The sequence below is a fragment of the Moschus berezovskii genome, chromosome X (genome assembly GCF_049115385.1).
Source record: "Moschus berezovskii isolate FMDL1 chromosome X, NW_MosBer_1.0, whole genome shotgun sequence".
In the NCBI taxonomy this organism is placed as follows: Eukaryota; Metazoa; Chordata; class Mammalia; order Artiodactyla; family Moschidae; genus Moschus; species Moschus berezovskii.
This window is the reverse complement of record NC_142488.1, coordinates 66309006-66320184: the sequence shown is the minus strand read 5'-3', so window position 1 is coordinate 66320184 and position 11179 is coordinate 66309006. Positions and strand designations below refer to the sequence as shown.

At 41.5% G+C, this 11179-nt stretch overlaps 1 protein-coding gene across 1 annotated transcript; it reads right to left on the bottom strand.

Moving 5' to 3' along the window:
- Nucleotides 1-927: 927 nt before the first annotated feature.
- PBDC1 (polysaccharide biosynthesis domain containing 1) lies at nt 928-5672 on the bottom strand. The gene is made up of 6 exons (XM_055393614.2): nt 5495-5672; nt 5339-5404; nt 4060-4119; nt 2674-2814; nt 1609-1720; nt 928-1298 (listed from the first exon to the last, which is right to left on the bottom strand). Exons 1-6 carry the CDS (start codon nt 5522-5524, stop codon nt 1072-1074), a joined length of 636 nt encoding a protein of 211 aa, XP_055249589.1. The 5' UTR covers nt 5525-5672; the 3' UTR covers nt 928-1071.
- Between the last annotated feature and the right edge of the window lie 5507 nt (nt 5673-11179).

The window sequence follows — 11179 nt, the reverse complement described above, 5'->3', positions numbered from 1 at the left end:
AAGTCTCATTCACCCTCTTCTGCTCTGGTATATCTTTTCTTGCATGATCATGCTGTGGTTAGACTTTTAAGAGCATTTACTGTATGCACTATAAACACTGCAGCTTCCTCTAACTAGTTTTAGCAAACAAAGTCAGTATGTCTATGGGGACATGCACAAATCTATACATTTCTAAAGATAACTGAAAACATGCACTCTTAAAAGTCATTAGATGAGAAGGAACTTCCCCCCATCTATACAAAATCACTTGGTCTATTTTTGAAGTCTGACAAAATACCATTTAGAAATATGTTCATTTTGTATTTAATGCATACATGCTATTGTCCATGGTATTATAAAATGAAAGCCACTCTACTAAGCTTTATATTTCATTATTAATTTCTACTATATTTCAGGTAACAACTTGGTTACAAAAGAAAATCAGGTACTAAAGCAGGTCTAGTCTCTTGCTCCTCGAATGTGAATTGCACTGCGTTTACTTGTCTGACAGATTCAGGCTGCTGCTATTATTCCTGTAGGGTATTTATCAAATCTTTTGAGAGATATAGCAAATAAAATCAGAAAGCTACAGTCACTCAAACAGCAACAGTCAATTTTATGTAAGAATTTCTAATCCAAAACCATGTGCAACTTTACAGGTTTGAATGAACTTCACTACAGGAAGTGGTGAGAAGCCCTGAGAAATAAGCATAAATAATTACATACAAGATGTGACAAAGAGTATGCACTAAAAAAATCTTGTCAAATAATTTCAATACCTTTTAAAAGTCAGCCACAGATATATAGTCATAAGAACCAAAAGAAATTTATTTACAAAATTTCTTACTTAACTGGTGGTGAGAACCAACAAACCATCAACTAAGACCCCACTAATAGTCTTCAAGCCAGTTCACACAAGAGAACAACCACTGCAGTTTCTGATAATTAGGCCAGAAACATGTCCTTCTGCATGTCCTTTCACTAAAAAAGGAAATATTAATACATTTGACCATAGGGACCTGTGCAAGTAGCAACATGGTACTTACAGACTCACTTGAATCATAGCTTCTAGAGTGCTGTTCCCTGACTACCTCACATAGTTGTTTCACTACTTTTGTTGATTTCTTTGTAGGCTTCTTTCTCTTTTTTCCCTCCTTTGTTGGTTTTCTCTTTTTCTTCTTCTCCTCTGCTGTTGGCTCCTTTGCTTCCTCCATTGCTGGCTTCTTTCTCTTCTTTGTCCTTAATACCAGTATAAACTGCTTTGTTATAACCTTCTCGATTCCGAGCAATTTCAATGGCAAAAAATTGTATCCTGGGTGCTGAAAGGTAAGTAGAATTGATTATTGTCCTAGTCATAGTTAATTCTCTAAACCTAGTGGAAACTGACAAAGTTGAACTAACATACAAAGCATTCAAGTATAGTCATAAGATTCAGAGATGTGGAATTATAATCCTATACTAAATGAAGCTGAAAATACTTAATCTATCTCCAGTTACTCAAGATACAGTAATATGATCTTTAAAGTTATAACAAAATGATTCCCAAACTATCCATGTCATTGATTCATCAGTAAAACCAGACCCCTCACTCTCCTTATTCAGAAACAATCTCAGAGGCAAGAAACTCACCAAAGATGGTGTTTTCTTCAGTGTAGCCCTGTGAACAGTTCAGTCGCAGCAAAGTACCATAGTTGAAGTCTTCTACAACCCCATCGAACTTCAAGCAGAATGGCCTCCACTTCTATAAAGGCAAAAAAGATATCTTAGCTAAAAATGGAGGAGGCTGGTGAAGTCAGGCCAGGAGAGGGGCTTCTGTTTCCCCAGTAAGGAAAATAACCACAGTGAAAGAGACTAGAATTGAGCTGATTACTAGTTTCACTAGCTATGAGTTTCTGTGCTATCTTTGGCATATTTAGGCTGGTATTTTCCAACATGAACAATATTTTAATCTGATAAAATACTTAAATCCTTGTCTAGAGAAGAGAATTAAATTTTAATTTCTTAAGTATATTCTGTTTTAAGTTATTGGCTACTTCAGCCCAAAATGGTTACTCATTCCCACTGAAGCACAAATAAGACAAAGAAGGCAGGAATTAGGCCCAAAGTCACAAAGTTAAATTTCAAGAAAGAAGTCCATTCAACAAAGGCAATTTTCCAAAGATCAGTAACAGCCTGCTTAGAGTTAAAAGTTTTCATTCTTCATAAGCCAAGAGTCTACTCTCAAGGAAAACCATTTCCTAAGTATAAGCATTTTAGTGCTCTGTAAAAGTAGAAGATAAGTAAACAATGCAAAGCACAAGTTTTCCAATTATCCACAGCTTGTGATATGATCTTAAATCCAGAGGACTCAAACACCTCTCTGTACTCTATTTGCAAACCTTCTATCTAAGCCTTATGGTTAAACTACTCACATAAAAATATTTATTCCTTCTCCCCTGAAGGAGCTAGGTGGGTAGTGATGAAAGGTCCAAACCAAAGTGGAGTAAAAAACCATATTCAATGAACATGAAAAATCCATAAGCCAGAAGAACATTCATTTAATAACATATTAGTTTATTAAACTACATAAAAGCCCTGCTTCTTTACATATTTGCCTTAAAACAATACACCCCAAGTCTAAAGGTATAAAAATGTATTCATGATCAATAATTGTTGGTCAGATGCTAGGCAATATTTAAAAGAGAGGATTCTTACCTCTTTAGCTGATTCTGATTTGAGCTCTTCTGGATCCAGTATATCTATCCTGAGATTCTTAAAATTTTCCCGAAACTCAGAATAGATTTGGTCATCGACTTTGGTGAGTTTCAGGAACTGTGGGTCAACTGATGAAATCAGCTGCCAGAGAGTAAGAAAACATACAGATGCTAGTCTCTAATTCACTATATTTCTGTCCCTTCTCCCCCAGAAAATCCTCATGGTTCTCAGGGCAGGAGAGTTCACTAGAATATATAGACAGCCTAGGTTTCAGATGAAATCATGACATAATTCTAAAGAGCCATAATATACTACAGTCCCTTCCAGCGATTTAAACTACTTTGGTCCTAGTAATGCCTGGCTATTATCCTCTGTGGGTTGTTTACTCAGTCAAGAAACATTTATTTAGTGCCTACTAGGGGCCAGAAATAAAATGCAGAGACATTACTTTGCCAACAAAGGTCCATCTAGTCAAGGCTATGGTTTTTCCAGTGGTCATGTATGGATGTGAGAGTTGGACTGTGAAGAAAGCTGATCACCGAAGAATTGATGCTTTTGAACTGTGGTGCTGGAGAAGACTCTTGAGAGTCCCTTGGACTGCAAGGAGATCCAACCAGTCCATTCTAAAGAAGATTAATCCTGTGTGTTCATTGGAAGGACTGATGTTAAAGCTGAAACTTCAATACCTTGGCCACCTCATGTGACGAGTTGACTCACTGGAAAAGACTCTGATGCTGGGAGGGATTGGGGGCAGGAGGAGAAGGGGACGACAGAGAATGAGATGGCTGGATGGCATCACTGACTCGATGGACATGAGTTTGAGTAAACTCCGGTAGTTGGTGATGGACAGGGAGGCCTGGCGTGCTGTGTTTCATGGGGTCGCAAAGAGTTGGACTCGACTGAGCGACTGAACTGAACTGAACTGAGGGGCCAGAAAAGCTTCCCTGGTGGCTTAGTGGTAAAGAAGTTGCCTGCAATGCAGAAGACCATGGTTTGATCCCTGGGCTGGAAAGAGCCCCTGGAGGAGAGCATGGCAACCCACTTCAGTACTCTTGCCTGGAGAATTCCATGGACAGCCTGGTGGGCTATAGCCCATGGGGTCACACAGAGTCGGACACAACTGAAGTGATTAAGCAGCAGCAGCTGCAGCATGGGTCAGACATCCTTTTGCTGGTTAGCAACAGAACACTGGGCAAAGAAGCACAATGCCTCACTGTCAAAGCAAATTCACTTCCATATTCCTGTTCTCTGTAGATAAGATTTTAGAGTAATAAAAATTATCTCCAAAACACAAGCATTTAACTTTCTGAGAATAGTGCTTAGCAGAGCACTATACACTGAAATTACATATTTAATTCTGCTTCATAAAGAACATAGACAACTCACTTTGTAGTAGATTTCAGCATGCTGCATTGCTCTCATGGCCCAAGCCATCTCGATATCAGGCTGCAAAGGAGTGAAGAATGCCAGGTCAGAACTCACCTAATCTTGCTACTAAAAAACAAATTTAGAAAGTCTGTGGATGTCTAGTTAATGTTCAAGAGGGCTACCAAGTTTGGTGTTACTATCAAAGGTTAAAAACTGGACTAGTGAGTCTGGAAAATATAATAATCCTTTTGTCCTTATGACAACCAAAAGAAAACCTTTGCAGCCTAATAAACAAAATGAGCCACTGGCTGTCTCCCCAGAAGTTAGTGAAAGTATAGACTACATAAAGCAGCAAATAAATCATCTCAGGACTGAGCTAAATCATTTTAAAACTGAAATACCACATATACCACTAAGGACAAAGTAAGATAACAGAAGTGAGGTTACTCTTCACATTTAAGACTGTAGCATGTCATAACCCATCATTTGTGTTTATCAGATAGCCAATTCCCTATCCTACAATACTGAGAAATGAATCAGTATCATGAAGCAGGCTAGATTATAAAAAGCCTTACAAAGCACCTGTTTCATCGGAATCTCTTACACCAAATAGACGAATTTATTTCATTGACTCCAGAAAAAAATTTGCATTTTTACCTCCATGCCTTAGACCATGCCCTTTTCCTGACTGCCAATCCATGCCTTTGTCCATCTACATTTTGGAGATCCAGTTCCATACCCACTTCCTCAGCGGTCTTCCTCTACTGTCTGGGTCTTTAGGGTTTCTTCTTTGGCTAAACTCCTTCGGATCTTATACCCTGATCCTCCAATCTACCAGCATACATCACGTTATTATTAGAGCGTTATCACTATTTCCATGTCCGTGTGTCTTATAACTCAAAATACATCATGGGCTTTCTCCTTAGGATCTAAACCAGACACCAGTGAACTTTACTGCACAATGGAACCACCCTGGGACCTTTAAAAAACTGATTCCTGACTCTCTCCCCTGAGACAGTGTGATTTAACTAGGATGGATTGCAACCTGAACGTGGGGATATTTAAAAGATTCCCAAGTAACTCTAAAGTGCGGTACAGTTTGGGAACTACCCCCATTCGCATTAGGCCTGCGTTTGGGGACCGAAAAGATTAGAATTAATTGAAAGGCGCAGTTTCTGGCAGACACAGGAAGAGTCTGCGGAAGACAATTGGGTAGGGGATTACAATTTGGTGGCGAGCCCTACAGACTAACACATGATAGCTGGGTTAGTGGAAGCTGTGGGTGAGTCATACTCACATCGTTGCCATAAGACTCGGCTGGGAGAGAAAGAGCATGTGCCACTGACACCAGTTCCCCGGAAACCTAGGAAAGGAAAAAGAGATGGGGAAGGAACGTTCGAGGTTCGACCCAGCTCGGTTTCCCCACTGACCCGACCACAGAGCAACGTCTCACCAACTCCTCAGTTCCACCGGTCGCCTCCATGTTGCAGCCCACAAAGCGTGGTCCCACTTCTCCGAAAATGACTTTTGCCTTACTCCTTTCTCGGTTTTCAGTTGCTTGAAAACGGAGGGCGGGCAAGAGCGATTTTCATCCGGCTGCGCCTGCGCCTGCGCCTGCGCCTGCACCACACCCTCCCTCGCCTGAAGGCGATACTCCCAGGCCCCTCCTCACTCGCCCTGCGCAGGAACAAAGGTGTGGCTTAGATGGCTGCTGGAGCACTAGGAGGTGGTTCCAATGTAAATTTCACATCCCCGCTGCACTGTCTTGCTGTTATTCAAAATTTCAAATTTACATTCTCCATTTGTGCTTAAGCCTTTGCGTTGGGGACATACACACTTCGCAATACCTCAATCAGCAACTAAGTTACAAATAAGCATGATACTAGGAAATGGAGTAGGTAGTAGGTCAAGGAAGAATTATGCTGGTAAGATGCTAAATTCACAGCGAAGGTTTCGTTTTCTTCCACTGCGGTATAACTCTCCCAAGAATTAGTTGCTTTGGATCATGGGCCTGTCATCCACCATGATTTGGGGAGAGCAGAGGGGATTTGTATGCCGAATATTAGAGAGTTGAGACTCTACCCTAAAAACAATGGTAAGCTACTGAAGGCCTTTAACTAGACCAGCCTCATGATCAAACTTAAATCATAAGAAGGTCACTGAAGTACCATATGGAAGGTAAATTTGAGGAAGTCAAAACTGGAGGCAGACTAACTTGAAGGCATTGGGTGGTTAAAAACCTAAGCTGAGGCATTGACAGTTGAGATCGACGTTGAGAATTAATAAGGGAAACAGAATCAATAGGGCTTTTTGACTAATTGGATATGGAGGATAAAGAAGAATTAGGATTCCAGCATGACTCACAGGTTTCAGAATACAGTTGGGGGATAAATGTCATTGAGTCAGAAAACACAGGAGGAGGGATTATGAGTTTAATGAAGAACCTATAGAACATTAGGGTAGAGTTAACTGGTCAGAGGGAGATCTGATCAGAGATATAAATCTGATAGTTGAAACTTCAGATTTAATTGAGATGTCCCAGGGAAACTATGAAGAACTATAAAGACACAAAGAGAAGGAGGCCAACAGAATTATTTAGGAAGAAGAAAGGCCAGCAAAAAGAGAGCACGCATGAGAGAGAGTTATCAGTGAGACGCAGGAAAGAACGGAGGAAGAGTCTCACAGAAGCCAAAGGTAAGAGAACTCTCAGGAGGAAGTGATGAACAGTGTCCACTACCCTGGATTGAGTACCCTCAGCCCAGAAATTTTGAAAGGTCCTTGAAAACCTTAGCAAGAGCAGTTTCAGTGGAGTGGTGAGGACAGAAATCAGAGGGCAGTGCGTTGAGAAAGGAGTGGGAGTTAAAGAAGACTTGACAGTGACCATACAAGGTTATTCCAGAGAGTTGCAGCTAGAAAGAGACATGACGTCCAAGGAATTTCTAAACTTGTGGTTAAAAAAAAAAAAAAACAGAACATGAAAATCTACATTGGTATCCAACAGATCTCCAGAACTTTTTCGTATTGCAAAACTGAGACTCTATACCCATTAAAGAACAATTCTCCGTTTTCCTCGACCCCTAGCCCCTGGTCACCACCATACTTTCTTTTTTTCTATGTCTTTGACTACTTTAGATACCTCATATAAGTGGATTCATATAGCAATTCTTTTGGTGACTGGCTTATTTCACTTAGTATGATGTCCTCAAAGTTCATCCATGCTGTTGCCAATGTGACAGTATTTCCCTCCTTTTAAGGCTGAATAATATTCCACTTTATGTATACAACACATTTTCTCTATCCATTTTTCTTTCAGTGAACATGTGGGTTGCCTCCTTATGTCTAATGTCTAATGTGAACAGTGTCGCTATGAGCATGGGTGTGCAAATATCACTTTCAGACTCTGCTTTCAATTCTTTTGGATTTATTTCCAAAAGTGGGATTGCTGGATCATGTGATAATTATAATCTAAACTTTTTGAGGAAACTCAAGGACTTTAAAAATTATGATGTTAGTTTTAAAGAGACTTAAGTGTACTGGGGAATTGGTCTTATACAAAAAAAAAGGGTCCTGGAAGGTGAGATAGGTGTATCTCCAGGGACATGGAATGAAGACAGGCAGCATAAACAGGAAATTGGTGTGATCCCACCAGATGCTTTCTGTTTTCTCTATGAAGCATGAGAGAGCAACAGAGAGCAAGAGGCATTGTGAGAGCAATAGTCTGGTCTTGAGAAGTCCTGCACAGCAACTCAGATGAGGGAGAAGAAAGCTAACAAGGAGATGGATGGAATTTGTCAGGGACCAGCTAAAACTAGAGGATATGATTCTGCAAGGGTAACAGTCTGTATGTAACCCAGGGGTCTGAATGTATGATGGGTCATCCACATGGATGCTAAATGCTAGTGAATGTGGAGGCCTGACCAGGATGTCAATAGACAACAGGAAAATGGAGGGATAGGCTCAAGATGATGGCCAAATCAATGCATAACAAGTGCATATGGGTAGAATTCCAAGAACCACAACTAATCTTTTACCTGAGGAGGCACTTATGTAATTTGCTTTATCTAATATTTTGGGCAGATTCATCACCTCTAATTCTTTCAAATCTATTAACATATACAGTAACAAAAATTTTTTTTAAACAGTAAAGAAAAAAAAGATGTATATAGTATGAGCAAGTTTCATTTCTTGTTTGTTAGGACTGTTTTCCTAAATGAGGGAAATTCTCACTATTCAAGTACTCACAGCTTTAGATACTTGCAGTGTGGGAGACTTGGGTTCAATCCCTGGGTTGGGAAGATCCCCTGGAGAAGCGAAAGGCTACCCACTCCAGTATTCTGACCTGGAGAATTTCATGGGCTGTATTGTCTATGGGATCACAAAAAGTTGGACATGAATGAGTGACTTTCACTTTCAGAGACCAGGAACTGGGTCCTCACAAGATTGGAAAAGCCAACTGCTTCCATACTGCCAAAGAGCAGGAAATAAAACTGCAACCCAGAGCCTTTCCCACTGCCAGGCAACGGAACCAGCCCAGGGAGAGGTTATAAGAATAAGCACTGGGTTTGTGCCCATACCTGTTGTTTCAGATGGACTCAAAGTAGCTGGATATTAAAATAAGAGAAAGAGGAATGTGCCAGGAAGGGCATAAAGGGGAACAGGTGGTGGACTTCAGGAACCATATCAAGGAGAGAAAGACCTTTGGTGTGGAGTTACAAAACTGGAGATGGAAGTCCATTGGGATCATTCACTCTTTTTTCTGGAAGGGAATCACTGAGCTGAATTTCAGCTTCCTTCTAAGATATGAAGACATGCCATAGGTGGACCTGGAGGCATTACTGATCCTGACTATGCTGCTGAGGGATAACAGGGGTGTGGAGAAGATGAAAGCTATAATTGCTGGAGCTAAGGTGCCATGGGGTAGAGGAAAGCACCTCACATTATGGAATATAAGTTTGTCCAACTCTTTTTGCGACCCCTTGGACTGTAGCCTGCCAGGCAGTGGGTTGCCATTTCCTTCTCCAGGGAATCTTCCCAACCCAGGGATCGAACCTGCGTCCCTTGCATCTCCTGCATTGGCAGGCAGATTCTTTACCACAAGCATCACCTTGGAAGACATAACAGACTCTTAATTTACCCTGAATGAAATGAAAGCTGTTGGTTTTGAGCAGAGGCATTATATGACCTGATCATACGTTTTAATAGCATTATGCTGGTTGTTGGATTGGTTGTCAGTGGGGGGTTTGCTGGAGCAGGGGTGAGGGTGAAGCAAGGAAACAAGTCCAGTAACCTAGGAGGAAAACTGATGGTGGTTTGGAACAGGATGGTGGCATTGGAGGTGATGACAAGCGGTCAGATTCTGGATATATTTTGAAAAAATACCTCATAAGATTTTCTGACAGGGTAAAAATGAGAGATGCATGGAAGAGCAGAGTGAAAGATCACTCTCAAGTCCATTGCACAAAAAACTGGGATGAGAGAATTGCCATTACCTTCAGATGAGAAATACTGCTGGTGGAAAGGTTTATAGGGGAAGATGGGGGAGTTCGATGTTGGACTCATAGATTTGGATTAACTCTTATGCAATTTTGTCAGTGAAACATTGCGAATAGGCCACCAGCAAAGAGTGAGGATGGAAGAAGCAGTGTTGGAGTTTTGAAGAGAGAAAATAGGTTGTAAAAAAACAGGGTGGGGAGGGATGGGGGCATGAGAGAAATGAGCAGTTTGAAGATTCGGACTAAAATTCTGGTGGAAAGATGTTTTAGGTTAAATAGAGACACTGGGAGTTCCAAGATCTGACAATGTTCATTCTCTGTGATCCAGGTACCTGAGTGCGCAGGTGGAGGGGCAGCCTTCCCTACCAGTGCCCCACCGGGTGACAGATTAAATCTGGGATCACATAACTACTGTTCAGTCTACCCTCTGCCTCAACGAAGTACACCAGGCAACGCCTTCCTTCATTCTACGCCCAGATGGAGATACTCTGCCTCCGTTTTACCTGAGTTCCATTTGCCAGGAAGGCTGAACATTCTACAATAGTTCTGAGCCTCTCCTGAGAGCTCCTGGCATCATACGGAGTTTTACACAGATGCTTCTGTCTGCCCACACTGCTGTGAGCTACAGCGGTGGCCAGTCTGAGTTTCCTGTAGCTTTCCTCTTCCTTGAGTTCCATACAGCACCATGCTTTTAATCACGATTCCCGTCAGCACTCCCTGAAGCAGAGTTCCATGTAGGCACCGCACCTCAGTGGGATAATTTGAGTACCCAATAATTAGTGGGATGCATCCTGGTAGGGGTGACTACAAGAGCTATATTTTGGGGGTACTGGTTGCCCCACATATTCCACAAAGGCCTTACAGGGGAACCTACAAAATGAAAATTTTAGAAACACTTTGGCCAGGAGGGCTGGGGATTGAAGGAGCAGCATCTCCTCACACTTCTGGACCTTTCTGGCCCCAAATAAAGATGTGCTGCAGGCATAATACCTCCTCTGGGTGTACATGTTACTCGTCGTCTTCTCCATGAAATTCAGGAAGATAAAAAGGGCCACGGAGGTGCCCGGGAACCCTCTCCATTCAACAAAGCCCTCTACCCCCACCCAGTCAATGGTCAGATACAATGTTTTCTCCTTATCTTCATTTGCCGTAAATATAAGGAATACACCCCAAGCATCTTACATAGTGGTGAACAGATAGCTTCCTGGCAAAAAGTCCTATATGTCCAAAAAACAAAACAAAAACAAACAGTAATGTGTGCTCTTTAGTAGTAGCTGAGCCATTCAGCAATATAGTCTTTTACAAATACACATGTTTAGGCCACCTCCCCCCCCACACACACACACATATACCACATTTAGAGAAGCACATTGATGTTAGTTGGTACTTTAGTAATATGATGACCCAGGGAAGTCATTCAGAAGAAGGCAGTCTCCTCCAATATTTCCGAAAATTGTTTTCAGTTATTTAAGGTGATCATATGCTGCTGCTCCCCTTGGTCATTTAGCACATCTCATTCAGGCAAGGGATACCGTGAAATTGTCCCTTGGCTCTCCTTTCACTCAAGAAAGAGAACTTCCAAGTTAAATCTGTCAAGACTCAGCATTTCTGAAATGGTATTCAGGAAGAGGGAATGGAGTCTGCCT